Consider the following 18,673-nt stretch of genomic DNA (forward strand, 5'->3'; position numbering starts at 1 on the left):
GGAAACCAGTTCTTCTCATCAGCTTAGTGCTAGTCTGTCACTGCCATCTGCTGGACAAATGCTGCATTAAAATTAGCATTTTTATTTTTTCTGGGTGGCAATTCTGTACCCTCTGATTGCATACTGCTTTATTTCTGCATCATATATAAAAATAAAAGAAACCAACTTTTTTTGTTTTGTTTGTTAACGCAGTTCATGCATTGCTCTAATAGGGAATGTTTTATACTAACCATTTTGGGATAAATTATATATATATATATATATATATATATATGTGTGTGTGTGTGTGTGTGTGTGTGTGTGTGTGTGTGTGTGTGTGTGTGTGTGTGTGTGTGTGTGTAAAAACAGGTCAGTTTTGAATGTTGGTAGCCTGTTGACATAAACTTTTGAGTGTGGCAAAACTACTTATTTAAAAATATTTTGTTGATAACTTGAAACTATACAATAAGATTTGTGTTGATTATATTGTACTTATTTATATGTAATGTTTCCATTTCTTTATTTGTGTAATCCAGCATGTTTCTATCTTTGAATATACTCATTTTAATGTCAGTTTTTATGTTTTCAACTTTTTATGATCTCAGGCCGAACCAGAAGAGGTGAAGAAGGAATCGGACTGGGTATCTTCCCAAGACATCACTCTTCCTACGTCCATAGTCTACAATGACATCGACACACTTGCTCATCCTAGTGTAAGTTGTCACCAGACAAACCTGTTTTCACCATTGGATCCAATATCAGTCCAAGCTGTTACACAGTTCCATATAACAGACTCTTGCAACAGTTTTTGGGCACAGAATTTGAAATCCTCCAATACAGCAAAAGTTTATCTTGCTTTGTATTTATAGGGCAGTGCTCAAGTTTATGGGTTGATGGATAAACGTGGTAAACTTTTACTTTTAAAAATGCTACTGCTGCTCCAAACACCACCACTTTTTACACCATTTCTGTATATACGGATACGGTGCATCATATCATGCAAAACTGCAGGATGGCAGTTTATAGCCTCCCGACATCACCCCCTCCTCTGACTGCAAACCAACAATGAAAAACGAGAAGGAAAACTTTAAACTCCAATAACGCTCCCTGGGGCTTCCCAGTCATCTATCTCCACTGGGGAAACTAAGTTATGCCCTGATGTATGCAGATAACCCCCTCACATGCAAGCACTATGCCCCCCAGCCCAATACACACACGCATATACACCTTCAGACAGGCTGATATATGGTAGCAATATGCCCCAGGCGGACCCCGGCCCCAGCTTCAGCTCTAGCTCCACTTCCAATTAGAACAGATGAGTCCCATTAGCCCAGCTCAGATACTGTCATCCCACACACACAGCCTCATTAGAACCATGACACCAGTGCATGGCCGACAGACAAGAACTCACTGGTGTTGAATCTAACACATAGATAACATGGAGTGCAGCTGTAAGCACCAAGTTGAGAATGAAGGATTGACATACTCAAGGGTTGCTCTACCATCTGCATAATAACAAACACATATCATCACCTCGATGTACAGTATTTACACATGGCCAGCATGTCAACATTATCGCTCATTCCCACATAAACACGCATAGTGAATATAGAAATAATTTGCCATTTTTTCCCCCTATGCCTCAGTACCATAGTTCTCAGTCATTGTTACTTCCTAATAAACAGATGCCTTCATTCATCAGACACTTGCAGCAGCAGTTTCATAGCCCTTGTACAACCAATATCATGACTGCTGGTGATGTACTTCATTGAATAGAAGTCACATGTGCAGGCCTTTTCTAGCTGCAGGGCTCACAGGTTAAGATGAGATATATATTGAAATTTCTCATGTGCTTTTGGAAGTAGTTAGACTAAACCGATGAGATATGAGTGAACACCCTTCGCTATTGTATTATATTATCATTGTTAGTAACTAAACTGAGGTCACAATTGATGTAAGTTGGTAGTACTAACAACTGTGTCATATATTTACAATTAATCATAGCGCATATATTTTTATCAGGATGTGTGAGGTTTGAGAGGTGAGACTGGGCTTGTGTTTACAACAGACTTAAAGACAAATGGACAATAAAGCCTATAAGGACTTTAACTAGCATCTTTTCCTTAGAATAGACTGAAGAGAATATTTCTGGATTTCTGACTGATGTTAAAAGAAAAATAGACTTATCAAATAAAAAAACTGGCATCAGAGTACAATATTTCAAGAATATTGTACAATGAAATACAATATTACAGGAAAAAATACATTTTTACAGAGCATAGCCTGGAATCTCAACAATATTTCAGATAACTCAATAGCATCTCAGAAAACACAAAAATAATGCCAAATCATTTGCATCCAAACCATCCTCCATCTCCTCTGGTGTACTTCAAAGTTCAGCGCTTGGACTGCTTACTCAAAATATCACCATGTCTCTTAGCAATATTTTCCTTAGGTACAGTATTTATTTTCTTTGCTAAGCAGATTAAACCCAGCTCTGCCTGTCCACAAAGCTCACCCACTTCCCTCTCAGACTGCTTACAGAAAATTAGATCTTTCTTTTTTTTTTTATAACTTTATCAAAGCTAACAGTGATTAAACTAAGGTCCTTCTCACTGGCACCAAAGCCACCCTCTCCAAGATCCTCAACAGCACTCTATCATTCCAGTCCTATATAAATAACATCACTCGTTCAGCTTACTTCGTCCTATGTCACATCTCCCATCTATCTCCAGCTCTCACACCCAGCAGTACTGGTTACATCCCATCTTGATTACTGCAACTGGCTTCCTTTTGGTTTACCTGACAAATCCCTCCATAAACTGCAACTGGTTCAAAACTCTGCCAACTGTTTTATTTCCAGAATCCATTTCTTGTGTCATATTGCACCTGTCCTGCACAAACACCACTGGCTTCCAATTAAATTCTGTATCATCTACTGTATGAAATCTTAATTCTCACCTTCAAGGCCATCAACAAGGATCACCCCTCTGTATCTCACAGAGCTCCTTCACATTAGCATACTTAGTTGTACTCTCAGATCTTCGTCTTCCATTAAAACTCACCCTCCCAACTGCTCACTTGCCCACCATGATGTCGACCACCAGGACTGGAATGACCCTACTGTTAAACTTGTCTTGTATTGCTGCACATGTTTAATGTTTTTGGTTGTCACTGAATTTTAATCTTTTTCTGTACAGTAATCTAGATTGTCCTGGAGGCGCTGATGATTAACATGTATTATATATTAAAATGCACCATTTCACAAAACAACAAACTAGAAGTAAAAACAACAAAACCTAAAACACAAAACATTTTAGAGCATGGCATTTTGAAAAAGGCAGTTCCAAAACAATAAGTTAAAAAATACACAAAAAGAATAACAAGCTGTTTTTGTAATCTGAGTTTTGTGAAATAATATTGTTTATTGTGGGGTTTTTTTTGTGTGTGTGTGTGTGTGTGTGTATTTCTAATTGTGTTTGTTTTTGTCAGTGCACAGTAACAAAGATTTATTCCAGAATTAAAACTCCTTAAAAACAATTTAACAACAGGGTAATTTAGTTCTGAAATGTCTGCCCTAAAAATGTGCCTTTGCCTATATGTTAATAAGTTCTCTTTCAACTGTCTTGCAGCTGTTCATGGACAAGGAAAAGGCTGAAGAGCTGTGGCTAAACAGACTGATCTCACTGCGACAGGAGAGGCTGATGGGAAGTCCAGTGACTTAAAGACCCAAGAATCCTGCTGGTCCAACCTGAGCCTCAGTCTAGATCTTCTCTTCAAACTTTTGTTGTCTCCATCCATCTGATTATCTTTCATGTTTTTGGACATTAGAGTGTTTTTTTTTAATTTCCACAAACTAAGTCCTGTTTTAGTAGAATGCAAACACAGTTTTTGATCCTGATGTGTTCATTATTTTTATTAAAATGAATTAATCATTTGCTGTTCTTTTTTGGCCTCTTTAATTTATAATATGGTGAAAATCTAAATTTCATGTCAGGTTTCATATAAATGGAAAATTTAATATTTTTGTCTACTGTAGCAAATTTGGTGAATAGACTGAAAAGAATGTATTATGTGGTGATAAACGTTGAGGACTCCAAAAATGAGAAACAGAATCTCTCTCATCAACAAAAACTCATCACTTTTGTATTTATAAATTTGAGATATGTCTTCCTACTGCTTGGATAAAAGATCTTCTTACCTCTAATCTGCATCAGAACTGACATTAAATATAGACTTCTCACCTGCATGTTATTAAGTTTACATACTGGTAAGCGATCTATGTTTTTGTTTTCTCAGTGTTGTGTTCTTGTTTCAAGTATATATGTATTGCAGTGAGTCAACACACATGCCTATTTGTGGAGCTGGCAGATGGTAAATCTACACCGCGTCTGGGACACTGGCTGTCTGTCATAGACTCCAAATAGTCAGTCTTGTAATGTAAAATAAATACATTAAATTTGGCTGGGTGAATGGGCAACTCGATTTCCCAGTTTCCTATCTAAAAGACATTTATATTTTTCCCGTTTGGATTTTTTAAAAATAAATTGCTGCATAGATGCTACACTGATCCTGCGTGGATGATTCAGATGAGCAGAAGGACATTTTTGCGGTGACATGCACTTGCAAGATGAGACAATAAGAGCTTTACAAGAAATTTCTCGACCCTCGTTGCCATAGCACCGACTCATAACATACAGCGCGTGGACGGAGCCTGTTCAAAAGCGCCGTATTAGCAGCCAATGCTAATGCTCGATTCGCATCACGTGACCGGTGTCAGAGTGACTTTGGTTCTAAATCACTCAGTGCTACCTCCGCTGAACGGAGAAGCAGAGTTGAGTGGTGGCTAAGGAGGACTTTATTTGGAAATCTTAACGTTTTTGTCTTTTTTTTTCTTCTTACAACTGAAAAATAATTTGATATGTTCAACAGTCAAATCAGGGAGTTTGAAGAAGATCCCTTTTTCTCGTGAGTAGCCAAAATTGTGCTCCTGTAAGAATGTTCTAGTTTGTATAAGTGGATAAACTGATAATGCACCAATTAACTACGCTCAGACGTTTTAATCTGGAATAGGAATGCTCAAGTCGAGATAGAATCTAGGACTGCGCAAAGAAAGAAGACAAACTATTCCCACTGTAAACGTAGTGGGACACTGAACAAATAATAACAAATAAGCTGGTTCACTCAACAGGCTTGTTGACCATGAAGATATTTAGTTCAATTTTAATTGTTACCGTTATCAAAAGAGGCATATACAGAATATATAATAGGAATAATAATAGGAAGGCAAAAAAACGGCCGCAAAGTCCTACTCATGTCTTTAGGCAACTGTACAATTTAAAATATGCTTCAAAGCAGTTGTTTAGTTATAAAGTAGGACATTAATTTGCATTTTTAGATTGTGTACAGCATTGTGCATCATTGTATAAAGCTTTTTTAAAAAAACTAAACTAAATCTTGACGGTTGAACTTGCACTGTGCTGCCATCACTGACATGTTCCATGAGTGGATGCCTGCAGAGTTAAGAGTGGCCACACTTGACCCGACTTCTATGTCAAGTGTTAAGTGTTGTTGAAATTATTTTGGGGGTGCTTCTTGTTTCAGTGAAGTGTGTTCATTTAAGAATTCATCTCTAATAAGCTCAAAGCTGATGGGGGAGATGGTAACCTTTTTTCAAAAATAGAATGAGATTTTCCTTTCTTAATTTTTACATCTATGTGAATGTTGAGATTAACTTAATATTTCCTTCCAATTCTTGTCCAACAGGGATCCATTTCGTGCTCACAGGGAGCACATGCGGCACATGATGCGCAGCTTTTCTGAACCGTTTGGTGCTCCTTTAATACCCAGCATAACAGATGAGAGAAACCGTGGACCCAACATGGCAGGGCATCCTAGGTCATCCTTGGCACTGAGAAACGAGCACAGGGTGAGAACATTAATTTTCAAAAGCTGCCTGTGTGGCAACTTGCAAGTTCACCTAATAGACAATAGACCCCTTCTTTGTGAATTATCCTAACATGTATCTATCTTCTGTATGCTTTTTTTTTACACAGACTTCTATATAGATTTTTTTTATATAGACATATAGTTTTTGTTCTCATCTCTAATGCTGTTTATTTTACACTGGTTTTGCACTATCACCTTTGCTGCTGTAACACCGAAGTTTTCCCTCTGTGGGACAAATAAAGGATTGTCTTATCTTATCTTATTGACATATTTATCAGTCATTTTGGTCCGGATAGGATGAAACTCACTGCTTAATTCATAAATGACTCTCATGTCTCCATAACATTAGAGGATTCCTTTTTGGAGAAAGTACTGAGGTTATACAGGAAGCTGGCCAACAGCAGTGTAACTGGAACACCACTTGCTGCGGTATGGGGCCGTGTGAATCTTTGGTTTTGTGGAGGGGCAACCCCCTTGGCCTCTCTGGACAGTTATATCGAGCCCTGAGGAGACCTATTTATAGTGCATTGTTCCACTGACACACTACTTTCTTGCAAATACACTCACAGACTTCTTTGACATTCACAGCAATAGGTCTCACGAGAATTCAGCTCTTCTCTCTAGAGAATAACAGAATATTTTTATATTAATCTGCCTTTGATGCCTTTTTAACTTAGAATATGACTGCTTCAAATATCAATGGCTAAGAAAAGGTTGTAACATTACACTATGTGATCAAGGTATGATGGTTTGAAAGAACCTATGAAACAGTTGTCTTGGGATCATTTTGATGTTACTGGCTTGTAATACAAAGACAGGTGTGTAGGCAGGTGTGTAGCTTTGATCTGCTACTATATAGCACCAATAAATCTTTTTCAAATCTCTTCTTATTACTCCCTCCACTGCTAAGTCAAACTTAGAAACAGTCACCTGCTTTAATCCAGGTCCCTCATGAGAGGCTGTATATTTATCCTTGATAATGACTTACATCAGAAGTATGGCCTCCCTCACTTTCTCTTTAGTGGCATCATGCTGTTAACTGAGGAGGGGCTCAGAGTACTTGACTAATGACTTCAATAATAATGGATGAAGTTGAACTACACTAAAAAACAATCCACCAAGCAAATTATTTAATGTTTTATTTAAGAATATAGAAAATACATTGTCTTGTTTGTTTATTAATTTACTTATCTATTTATGTACCTTCGACTGGGTAGAAGAAATGTGACAGCTTTGCAATTTCACAAAAAGAAAAGTGCTAACAGTCCCATAGCTTTGAACCATATAGTAAGATATGATAGAATCAAAGCTTAAAGCTACCCATCCATCGATTTTAATCCCAAAACACTGCTATCTGATTTTACACGCTCACTTATCAGAAGATAAAGAGAAAGTCCAACAGTGGTTGAGAGGCTGAAGCCATGGTGCCGTGTTGTTGGCTTTGTAACAGCATGTACTGTATGTTCAGATGTCATGGGCACTCTGTTTTCATATTGTTGCTCTTTTCGTCCATCTGTTTCGCAGAACTTGGCATCGCTGGTGCATTAGCAGCTTGATGACAGACAGCTCGCTCTCAAGCTGTTCTCCGATATCATAGCCACAAATGTGCACACAAAAATACATTTGAAAAACATACACACACATTCAGCATTAAAACATGCTCAAAGGCATGTGATACACAGTGGCATCTTACAGCAACAGTTCTCTAGGATACACACACATTCATTGATCACATAATGCTGGAAGGTTGTTATGCTTGTATTAGTTTAGTAAGTATGAGATTCCCAATGGGAAAATAAGCCCCGGCTGGTGAGTACTCACATTTCTCCATGTCTTGCCAATATCCACCACCTGGGTCATGTTACCTTTCTGAGCTTTCTATCAACAGGGCACTTGTTTAGATACGTACTGCTAAATGACGGCACAATCCTGCTTCCAAACAAGATGAAAAACTAAAGTGTAAATCAAAGTAGAATACAGTAAATCATGTTAAGTTCAATTTTAATTAGAAACAGAACCAATGAATATGACAACTGTTTTCTTGTGCAAGACTAAAAGACACTCACACACATGGTGGAACATTTAGCAAGTTAATACATCCATTAGTAACAGGTCAGTAGCATGACTGGCTATAAAGATCGTCCCAGGAAGGCTTAATGCCAGCCTCATGAGGTACACTAGCCTCTATATGGGACTGAGAGAGGGATTGAAATGAGCGAGGCCGTTTTTAGTAGTCCACACAGCCTGAAATAATGTGCAATGTGTGGACCAGCAGGTCTGTGCTCCTTATTTTGCATGCCCAATCTCTCCTTAGCTCAAGCCTAGTCTAAATATAATGCTTGCAGATATGTAACTGGCATTTATTAGTTCATAGAAGCCACTGTGGTATAAAGTTGACAGGTCACCAGCGTTTCACATCAGCTTGACCTTTGGAAAGAGCTGAGAGAGCAGCTTTGGACTCTTCAACCCCCTGCTGGATCGCAATCCTGACTGGTCCTCCCTGCCTTCCTAGAATGAAGCTCGGTTTCAGTGTTAAATCCACACTAATCTCTGGCAATGCGGCCCAATTACACTTGGAACACAAGTCATTCAACACCCCAATGATTATGCACAATAACCCTGCTCACCACATCCTTAAAAAAATGTGCATGCATAGTGATGGCAGTTGAGATGCTTATTCGAGGCTGCAGGGTCACAAACACCTGTGGTCTTGGCCCACAGAGCACAGAGACTGAATGTGGGCTCCCCCCTCCACACACACTCCTCACTTCTTGGTGCTAGCAACTCCAGAAGGTTCATGGCCTTGAATGGCTATGCTGAAGGCCATGTGTAGAGCTAGTATGTAGCTGTGTCAAGGGCTTAGTGACCAGCAAACAATGACAACCTAGCAGCTTACTGGCAAACAACCTTTAGAAGTATGTAGAAAATAGACATGATTTCTGTGTAGAAATGTGGATATGAATATGGATTAGTGGAGTCAACATTTACTACGTAATTGTTATATTTGTTAAATTAGTTAAACCCTGTCCTGAAACAGGCCACCTGGCTGTGTGACACTGCAAGTATTTTACAGTCTTGGAGGATCTAAGAATATTTGAGGTCTCTTCAGATATACTCTTAACATTGTGTATAACTTATACAGATATTCAGATGTAGTATTTTGCTTTGTTGCTAAACTGATTTTGTTTGAATCCTCAGGACATGAGCCGGTCATTGTTGCCCTTCGGCGGTACTAACAATACGGTCAGTGGTGTCTTCTGCTGTTACAGATACACACTCATTTAGACTCATATTGATCAAGTGCATGTTTTAACTTTAACTGAAACAGTTTTGACAAGACAGTGATTCAAGTAGCCACAAATTTAGTCTGTAAAGCAGTTATGAAGGAGTAGGCTAATCTTTTGTCAAGTAAAGGCGAGGCTGGTAAGTGAAGTTACCCAAGTTAGCTGGGAGGCTGAAGCTAGCCTCCCCATAACCCTGACTTGAATGAAACATGTATTAAAAATGGGTGGATGCATGGAAAATGTATGAAATAGTATGTACTGATAATATAGACTGACTGGACTTAACTGTATCATGCATGACTGGATTTGCTTGTGTTCAGGCTATTTTTAGCAAAAAAAGAGGCAAAGGTTTTTGTGTTCTACAGAAAATGGAAATGAATAATTACTAAAATCCAAACTCTAATAAGAGTTTTTAAAGTGAAGCAAATTTAAATCTGGAGCTGATCTCTAGTTTTCTTATGAATATCACTACATCACTTGGCAAGTGCTAAAATACAAATGTCCTAAATGGTAAGATGCTTAAATATATATAGTGCACTGTTCTCTTTGAGTATATGTAAACAGATGGTGGAAATATTTATGAGCTCAAAATGTCAAGTAACCAGGTGGTACATAAGCCCAGCCTTTTAGCTCTTGTCTTGACTTATTATTTTCCTTTTATTTCTGTGCAGATGATGGAGAACCCTTTTAGTATGTTTGACAACATGATGGTCAACATGAGAAACAGGATGGAGGACATGCACAGAAACTTTGTGAGTTCACATTGGTAAACTCCACTGTTGGTCTTTGACTTTTGTTCTACTTAAAATGTGTTAGCTTAACAGTGTGTTGTATACATGTGTGTGATTTCAGGGGAACATGCCCAAAGATGCAAACACCCACTCGTTCAGCTCCTCGTCAGTAATGACATATTCAAAGGCTGGAAATGAGCCGCCGAAGGTCTATCAGGCAACTTCGTCGACTATTCGTGCTCCTGGAGGGGTGAGTGCAGAAATGCGTGTTACCATATTATGCTGCAGTATTTCAGGACACAGTGCAGTGCTGTGAGTTCAAGAGTAAATCAATCTCTTGAGCCCATCTGACATTTTATGCAGGGCTTAAAGTATTCCGACACCATGCCAGATCTTTGGCATGAGTAGTTTTTTGTGGTAAAAATAAAAACGTCCTTTTAATAACTTGATGTGTGCGCTAATGCAGACTATCGTCACGTTGAGTTCACCTACCAATGTTGCAGGCACTTTTGTAACTCAGCTTTGCTCTCAATTAAACATGTTAGCCCTGAATAATGTGTGTTTGAGGGTTTTAGCTGCAGTTTAGATGTACACGAGACCAGTGGTTCCTAATCTTATTTTCCCTGAGGAACCTCTTCATGCAAGTACCAAAAAGTTGTGGATCCCCCAACCGCCCTGTAGTGAAACCATGCTTGGTTTTATGCTTTCATTAGCTGCTTCTCAACATACTTTATGCATTCTGGCTGTCTCCTTTCCTTAGTTAAAACCATAATTAAGGTAAATAAGCCTGTATGTTGGTCTGTTTTTTTTTCTCAAAATAAGGATGAATCACCTACACTGTGGCATTTCTCAGACATGTCTCATTAATGATTATACTCCTTTGGCACCCAGATGATAATACACCTCAGCTCATCTCTGTGTGGACATGGCCCTTATTTAAATCACACTGGCTCTGAAAAGTCAAAGCCTCGGCAACCCCCATGTGCTCTTTGGGGGACCCCAGGTTGAGAACCACTTCACTAGACCACAGATTGATATGATAGAGCAGAGATGATGGTGAATAACTGTAAAGGTACCCCAGTTTTATTGGTGGGATTGAGGTAGTTTGTGAAGACTGGTTATTATTTGTTAGTTATGCGACATATTGTCCGACACACGCTCTCTTGTCTGTATGCTGATGGGACTGTGCTCACTTGCATGTGCGCATGCGCGTGTCTTTGCACGTCGTGAATGTGCGACCATGTAGTACATTGACCTCCTCAGCCCGTTGCGTTATGTCAGTGTGTCCGCCATATTGGTCCTGGCAAGAGAACTCATTAGATGTACATAAGTGAACAGTAGTTTTATTTAAACTGGATTAAATATTAAATGTTTGTAAAGATTCCATCTGATTGGGTTTTTATATTCGATTAAGGATGAAAAAAGTTTGAAACCTTAATGCTTTAACATAATTGTTAATAATTACTGACAGGTGGTCAATCAAGTATTTATTGGTGTTAAAGTAAGTTAAATACATAATGGGTGGGAATAATTATTGCCAGGGAAAGGTAAAGGTAAAACCAGGTCAGGAGTAGATGTGGTTGATTTTTTTCTGTTTAACCCAATATATATTATTTATTTTTTAATCCTATAATTGAAAGGTGTCCCTTTATAAAGTAGTAAATCCCAATTTGTTGTCTTATTAATGCACCCACAAGTAGATCTATTTTATCATGATATAGTTATATGCCACAGAATGTGGATTTTACACAGTATTTTGAAACATAATGGTACAAAACTAACATACAGTAACCATGTATTGAAGGTTTTTAAGAAATTCATTGCGGCAGTAATACTTATTATAGTAAACCTTATAGCACTAAAAAGGTTCCAGGATCATTCAGATGATGTCAGATTATGTTTGAAGTGGGACTAAAGTCTCTTGCATATAATAAACAATATAGGCTAAGATAATCAAATGAATGATTTAACTATCAAATGCTTAAAATAAACAACAAAAGCAAAACAGTTGTTTATTCTTACTATGGAAAGTGATTCCTAGTGATCGTGTTAAGGGTTTTATGGTTTGTACAGCCCCAAACTGCAGAAGATCCAGATGTCATGAATAAGAACTCAGTACTTGGTTTGAGCTCTTTTTGCATGAATTACCGCCTCAATGAGGTGTGGCTTGGATGTTATCAGCCTGTGGCCCTGCTGGGGTGTAATAGAAGACCGGGATGCTTCAATACTGGCCTTCAACTCTTCTGCATTGCTTGGTCTCATCGTTCTCTTGGCAATGACCCATAGATTTTCTGCGGGGTTCAGGTCAGGAGAGTTTACTGGCCAATCAAGCACAGTAATCCTTGGTCATTGAACCAGGCTTTGGTTCTTTTGGCAGTGTGGGCAGGTGCCAAGTCCTGTTAGAAAATGAAGTCTACTTCTCCAAAAAGCTTTTCTGCTAAAGGTAGCATGAAGTGCTCTAAAATCTCCTGGTAGACGGCTGCATTGACTCTGGACTTAATAAAGCCCAGTGGACCAACACCGGCAGATGGCATGGCTCCCCACATCAACACAGACAGCGGAAACTTCACGCTGCACTTTAAGTGTCTTGGATTGTATCTCTCCATTCTTCCCCCAGACTCTGGGACTTTGATTTCCAAATGAGATACAAAATTTGCTCCCATCAGAAAAGAGCACTTTGGACCACTGCTTAACAAACCAGTTCACTTTTTCTTTAGTTCAGGTAAGACGCTTCTGACATTGTGTTTTGTTCAGGAGCGGCTTAACAAGAGGAATACGACATTTGAAGTCCAGGTCCAGGATCCGTCTGTGTGTGGTGGCTCTCAAAGCTCTAACTCCAGCCTCGGTCCACTCCTTGTGAAGCTCTCCCACTTTTTAGAACGGCCTTTTCCTGACGATCCTCTCCAGGCTGCCGTCATCCCTGCTGGTTGTGCACCTTTTGTCTTCCACACTTTTCCTTTACACTCAACTTTTTATTGATGTCCTTTGATGCAGCACTTTGAGAGCATCCAGCTTCTTTTGCAATCACCTTTTGAGGCTTTCTCTCCTTGTGAAGGGTCTCAGTGATGGTTTTCTACAAAAGTCAGATCAGCAACCTTCACCATGACTGTGAATTCTACTGAAATAGACTGAGACCATTTAAATCCTCGTGAGTCCTTTGCAGGTGTTTTGGATTAATTAGCTGATTAGGGTGTGGCACTTAGAGGCTACAACAATGAACTTTTCACACTATTCTAATTTTATGAGATTTGGAATTTTGGGTTTTCATAAGTAAGCCATAATCATCTAAATTATAACAAACGCTTGAAATATTTCACTTTGCATATGAGCCTATAAAATATATTAGTTTACTTTTTTAAGTTGAATTACTTAAATAAATTAATTCATTATTCAAATTTTTTTTAGTTTATTGACCAGCTGTGTGACTTATATGTTTTTATCATGTTGTCTTTTCCAGATTAAGGAGACCCGTCAAGCAGTGAAAGACTCTGAGAGTGGTCTTCATGAGATGAAAATTGGACATCACATCCAGGACAGAGGACATGTTGTTGAGAAGAAATACAACAACAAAACTGGGGAGAAGGAGTTCAACCAGGACTTTCAGAATATGGATGAAGGTATGTTTAAACATCCCATTTCTAGCCACAGTTTAAGACAGTTTAACATTGTTGTCATTTTCTAACATTATCTTGATCCACCACTCGCAGCTGAAGCACAATCTTTTGATGATGAGTGGCAGGAGAAGGTATCCCAGTTTAAGCCATCATACCCCATCTCTCGCCTCAGGGAACCTCAGCCCCGTGCTGCTCACAGAGCAGCCATCACCGGTCCTGAGCATACCCACAGGTCAGTATTCAGACCTGATCCAGTGCTGAAGACAGGCCAGGATTGAATGACAAACAAGTGAAAGCGGTCAGACAGGAGGCACACATAATCTATCAAGTAGTTATTATGGTAAAATTTCAAACTGAGCAGCTTGTGGATTTTTGTACGATTGTTTCATTTCTTCCTTTTTTTATTTCTTTATTTTTTCTGTTTCTCGCAGAAACCAACAAAAAAAAGGCTGGAGGTCAAGACAAAACTGAAGGTCCAGACAAGACAAAGCAGTAGAAAAATCAGTCAGTGTACTCATTAAAGCCTTTTCAAGCATTTTACAGCTCAACGCAGTGCTTCCCACATACAAAGACACAGCACAGTGAAACTTGCCCAGATTTTCTAAATTAGACTGTTAATGCGGTGTTATACTGTATATTTTGGCCAACTGCATATATTTTCTAAAGCATGATGCAGTTTGAATAGCAGCATCGAACACTCACTGAGTGTCTGCTGAACACATAAAACGTTGAATCAGTGTTTGTAAGAATAACAAGCCAGTGCAAATGATTATCTTTAAACCTCAGTGGTATTAATTTTACAGACTAGCTGACAATGTAAAATCTGTCATATCTTCCATGAAAGTTACAGAACATGCAAAAACATTAATATGAAACTTGATAGGACAGTATAACCTGTCATCATTCAGGGTTCTTATTCTTTCACACATACCAAAAAGGGGTCATAAATATTTCTTTGGATGTTACACATTCAACACCCAAATTAATAATATAATCATATCATACTCTGCTTTTATTATTATATAAAACAGAATTATGTAACATATATCTTTTCTGTTGCATTATGTTTAGGACCAGATGTTCTTGTTGTGTTTTATCTCATGTAATCTTTGTAAAAAGACACTCTTACCCTTCCCTTTTTATATTGTTACTTTGGTTTCCTTTTCCAGCTCTTTAAGTCTGTGCTACACAGCACGGACTCTAGACAACATACAGATTTTGCTGAAACAAATTAAGTTTTCTTATATAGTTTTACATTATTAAAAGTAAGGTGTGACAGCATAAGCTGTTGTCTGAAAATAAAATATTAAAAATCAATCTGGGTCTTTTTTTTTTTTAACTGGGGCGGCTGTATCGCAGGAAGAGGAGCAGTCAACTACTAACCGGAAAGTAGTTGGATCGATTCCAGATTTCCCAACTCCATGCCCACACCAGTCTCCTTGGGCAAGACAACGAACCCCACGTTGCCTCCCAATTTGTCTATCAGATTAATGTGTGTGACAGTAGAAAGCACTATGTTTAGTTGGAAGCACTTAGTTTATAACGGTAGAAGAGTTGCATGAGTGTTGGTGTGAATGTCACGTAATGTAAAAGCGCTTTGAGTGGTCAACATGTGACTAGAAAAAAATGAGTCCCAAACCAGTTTCTTGTTATGAGGTAGATGTTGTCTCAAAATACATAAAGATGCTGCATCATAATGTAGCCTTACAAAAAGTTTATAAGAGACTGATCCTGTCCAGTGACAAACCTCCTCTGCCTGGTGGTGACCCAGGGTTGTATTTTTGGATCCAAGCACTTGTCAGTAACTCAGATTGGCCTGAGATGTTACACAGCTGCAGGTCCATCGAGCTCCCCTCTCACATGCTTGTAGATCAAACCTAATTCATTCCTGAAACTGCAGCATGTCTGACATCAAAATCAAATCTTCAGGCAACACAGGAACACGCAGCTTAAGAGTTAAAATGTGATTCCCCCCTAATACATAACATAGCAGATGTTACTGGAGCACACAATCTGCAGCACAACAGCATAACGTCACCATTTGTAAAGTTAAAAAGGCCACTTCTTTTACAGGAAATGGCAAGGACAAAGAGCTCATCTGTAACTTGATACATGTGATGTCTTTCTTATTTCTACACTTCGGTATCTGAACAGAAGAAAATGACTTTTTTTTAATCTAATGATGCCATGTTAAATAAAAAATGTCAGCCCAGTTAGTTGTAACCCAAAATTCACTTACAAAACACTTTTTTTATTCATATGCTGTTATATAAGTTGCACTCTCACATAAATCATGTAAAAATATTGGAATTTTTCACTGTGCATCAAAAATAATTACAAATCAGCAATATCAGTACAAATGTTTAATGATCAGAAATATGCTACAAAAGTGCCTGCAACTTTGTCACCACCTGCTGGCAATCATCAAACATGACTTTTTGAGATAAATATTTACACAGCATTTACAAGAGAAAGTTCTAAGAAACTCAATGATATGCGATCATGTGAAAAGAAATGTGGAACACAAGTCCAAATCCCCCCCAAAAATGTCCAAGTAGTCTGTCCAGATCTACATGATTCCCTGAGGCTGTCCTTTTCCTGCGATCTTCTTGGAACACTCCAGCAAAGCATTGTGGATATCTTTGGCACAGGAGATCTGAGACTTGATCATTCCAAGGTACTGAGCATAAGACATGGACTCTGTCTGCACGGTGTCTGGCTTGGTGGCTGTTGGGACCAGGTTGGGTGAATGTTTGGCACTGTCAATGCTTTGTGAGAGGCACTCGTATGCCAGACGCTGCACAAAGAAGAGAGAAGTGTTGGTTTATGTGGACCATTTTATATACACTATTCATGTTATTGGGTCGACATGTTTACATGACTGATAAGTTGTTCCAAGAGTAAGGACCAAAACATACGGCGAGGCCTCTTTCCATTATTACAGTCCTCTGTGGAACAAATTTATTAAATTTATTTCTTCACTTCAGCCTTCAGCTGTGGTGTGGACCCCAGCCTTCCCTGATCTGGGTGGTTGCTATGGCGGCGACTTCTGTGGACATGGGTGAACTGGCTCCTGGTGTGGACGAATCCCCATGATATAGTTTCCTCACAGCAGCATCAAGCCAAATTTTTATTACATTTAATATATTATACCTACATTCAGTTTAGAGACAGAAATTAGGGAGTCACGTTTGTGCAAAATGTTCAAGGGGGGGCAACTGCTTTGTGTGTGTATGCATGTGTGTCCATGCGACTGTGTGTGAAAGAGACTATAATGAGTGCTTTTTTTTTTTGTATGTTATTATGTTATACTATTAGAGGGAGCAGTTTAAATCATTTACCACAAGATGAGAGGATTAAATAGGTTGAGTGTTCATATTTTTTTTCAAATCAAAAAGTCATCATTCACAAATAAAGGCATTTTACACATGCATACCCAACAATCCATAATTATAATCGTATATAGTCTCTGTTTACAGCTATTTCATTTTATTTGTGTGTTTCTTGGGGTTCTCTTGTATATATTGTGTATACTGAGTTTACATTTTCTATGTTTTCTGGAATATTTTGTGACATATCTGTTCTTAATATATTTTAATCTGATGGCAGCTGCTGTAACAGAAATATTTCCCTCACAGGATTAATGAAATACCTACCTACCTACCTCAATATTACAGTAGGTTTTTTTCTGTTGGCACTGTCTGTAGTATATGAGAAGAAAGGCTTTGGGTAGCAGTAGTCCATAAAAAAATAAAAACAAACAGACCCAACAAAATAAAATAAAACAGAATGTGTGAGGAAGAGTTATGGTAGCTTATTCTGATCAAATAAATCATAAAGTTTTAGGGCTTTGCATCCTGTCATACACCATAGGGACTTATGGTAAAGTTTCATGTAATTTATCCATCCATGAATCTGGGGATTGACTTTGGTGTATCCGCATCTGTGTATGTAATGCCTAGCAAAGTTATTAATCAGAAAATCCAAGTTATCATTCATAAACATTCTGCAAACATTCTCACTAAATACCAGCTCACTGGTTGTATTTTAATTTTGTTTTTTGCTGAAGCCAACTCTGGAATGCGAGCCAGAAAACCTGAACCCGTTCACACAGAAGGAAGATATGTTGTGTTGTTTGTCATTTGAGCCAAAAGCATATTAATTGTTTTCCCAGTTGAATTTTTGATGTAGGAAGTGGTTAGATTGGTATATTCCATTTAAAATGTTAACGTTCACTTCTTTTTCCTTGGGTAGAACTGGGTAGGAAAAGAAATGTGATCTTTAGTGCTTCTTTCTTATAATCCTGCAAAATGTTTTTTTTTTTTTGTTTTTTTTTTTTGATGGGAAATAGTGCCCCATTAAGTGTTTTCTAGTTAAATGGTTACTAAACTGTTTCTAAGTGTTAATAAGTGCCACCATACAGAGAAAAACCATAACTGCTGATTATAGTTTGTGTAAGTCTTACCAAACAAAGCTCCAGTTGATCACAAAGGGCGTAAAACTCCTCCAGACTTTTGTCAAAGCGCTGAACCGAAGTGTCGCTGCTTTTGCTTGAAGAAAGAAAAACACAGATAAATCGGTAAACTCCCTTACAGCATCACTAGGGATCATTAGCTTTAGGTAAGGCAAAGCCACCCTCTTACCTAACGTGGTACTTACATGCCGTTATCAATTGATGTGTTGTGAGCTAAATTCAGGGATGCAATCTTCATTAAATTCTAAATTAAATGAAAAATAAAACAATTACGTTTATAGTACACATTGTTAGCAAACTGACTTTAGCCATTGTCGCCTGTTGTATTCAATATAATTGTGTAGCTACCTCGATGCGTCACATTACCTGCAAACTCTTCTTCAGCTGTGGAATTAGCATCTTGAATCTGTGAACTGGATCAAAGTCTTGCTGTTGACTGATTTGCTGCTGCTGCTGCTGTATCGCAGCGGCTTGTTGTAATCCTGGCTGAGACATTGACCCAACGGATTGTAGCTGCTGCGGCTGAGACGCCATCTTCACCAACAGTTAGTATTGTATTTCCGCTTCCGTGTTTTCTTTTTTTTTTTTGGGGGGGGGGGGGGGGGGGGGGGGGGGGGCTGGGGGAGGGGTCTTCTTCTTCTT

At 38.5% G+C, this 18,673-nt stretch overlaps 3 protein-coding genes across 3 annotated transcripts in view; 2 read left to right on the forward strand and 1 right to left on the reverse strand.

Annotated features, from left to right (window-relative positions):
* The window catches only part of rsrc1 (arginine/serine-rich coiled-coil 1), a 113,621-nt gene extending 109,705 nt beyond the window's left edge, over nt 1-3,916 (forward strand). The window contains exons 9-10 of the mRNA XM_041994671.1: nt 585-692; nt 3,612-3,916. Of these exons, the coding sequence (XP_041850605.1) occupies nt 585-692; nt 3,612-3,704 (201 nt within the window). The 3' untranslated portion in view covers nt 3,705-3,916. The remainder of the gene's footprint in view (nt 1-584; nt 693-3,611) is intronic.
* An 828-nt stretch (nt 3,917-4,744) lies between these two features.
* Nucleotides 4,745-14,874, forward strand: mlf1 (myeloid leukemia factor 1). The gene is made up of 8 exons (XM_041994675.1): nt 4,745-4,947; nt 5,746-5,908; nt 9,127-9,171; nt 9,884-9,964; nt 10,065-10,193; nt 13,401-13,560; nt 13,651-13,789; nt 13,989-14,874. The coding sequence occupies exons 1-8, from the start codon at nt 4,901-4,903 to the stop codon at nt 14,026-14,028; spliced, it is 804 nt and encodes a 267-aa protein (XP_041850609.1). The 5' UTR covers nt 4,745-4,900; the 3' UTR covers nt 14,029-14,874.
* A 1,033-nt stretch (nt 14,875-15,907) lies between these two features.
* On the reverse strand, nt 15,908-18,580 carry med29 (mediator complex subunit 29). Its single transcript, XM_041994552.1, has 4 exons — nt 18,398-18,580; nt 18,217-18,275; nt 18,023-18,107; nt 15,908-16,354 (listed from the first exon to the last, which is right to left on the reverse strand). Exons 1-4 carry the CDS (start codon nt 18,563-18,565, stop codon nt 16,127-16,129), a joined length of 540 nt encoding a protein of 179 aa, XP_041850486.1. The 5' UTR covers nt 18,566-18,580; the 3' UTR covers nt 15,908-16,126.
* Between the last annotated feature and the right edge of the window lie 93 nt (nt 18,581-18,673).

This window comes from Melanotaenia boesemani, chromosome 9, assembly GCF_017639745.1.
Source record: "Melanotaenia boesemani isolate fMelBoe1 chromosome 9, fMelBoe1.pri, whole genome shotgun sequence".
Lineage (NCBI taxonomy): Eukaryota > Metazoa > Chordata > Actinopteri > Atheriniformes > Melanotaeniidae > Melanotaenia > Melanotaenia boesemani.

What these genes read in the sequence shown, in the direction of transcription:
- med29 (XM_041994552.1), bottom strand. Translation starts at nt 18,565, where the DNA reads ATGGCGTCTCAGCCGCAGCAGCTACAATCCGTTGGGTCAATGTCTCAG. An exon ending in AGCTGAAGAAGAGTTTGCAG is followed by an intron (nt 18,276 to 18,397) that starts GTAATGTGACGC and finishes CATTTAATTTAG; the next exon opens with AATTTAATGAAGATTGCATC. An exon ending in ATCAACTGGAGCTTTGTTTG is followed by an intron (nt 16,355 to 18,022) that starts GTAAGACTTACA and finishes TTCTTTGTGCAG; the next exon opens with CGTCTGGCATACGAGTGCCT.
- mlf1 (XM_041994675.1), top strand. Translation starts at nt 4,901, where the DNA reads ATGTTCAACAGTCAAATCAGGGAGTTTGAAGAAGATCCCTTTTTCTC. An exon ending in AGGACATGCACAGAAACTTT is followed by an intron (nt 9,965 to 10,064) that starts GTGAGTTCACAT and finishes GTGTGATTTCAG; the next exon opens with GGGAACATGCCCAAAGATGC. An exon ending in GGTCCTGAGCATACCCACAG is followed by an intron (nt 13,790 to 13,988) that starts GTCAGTATTCAG and finishes TGTTTCTCGCAG; the next exon opens with AAACCAACAAAAAAAAGGCT.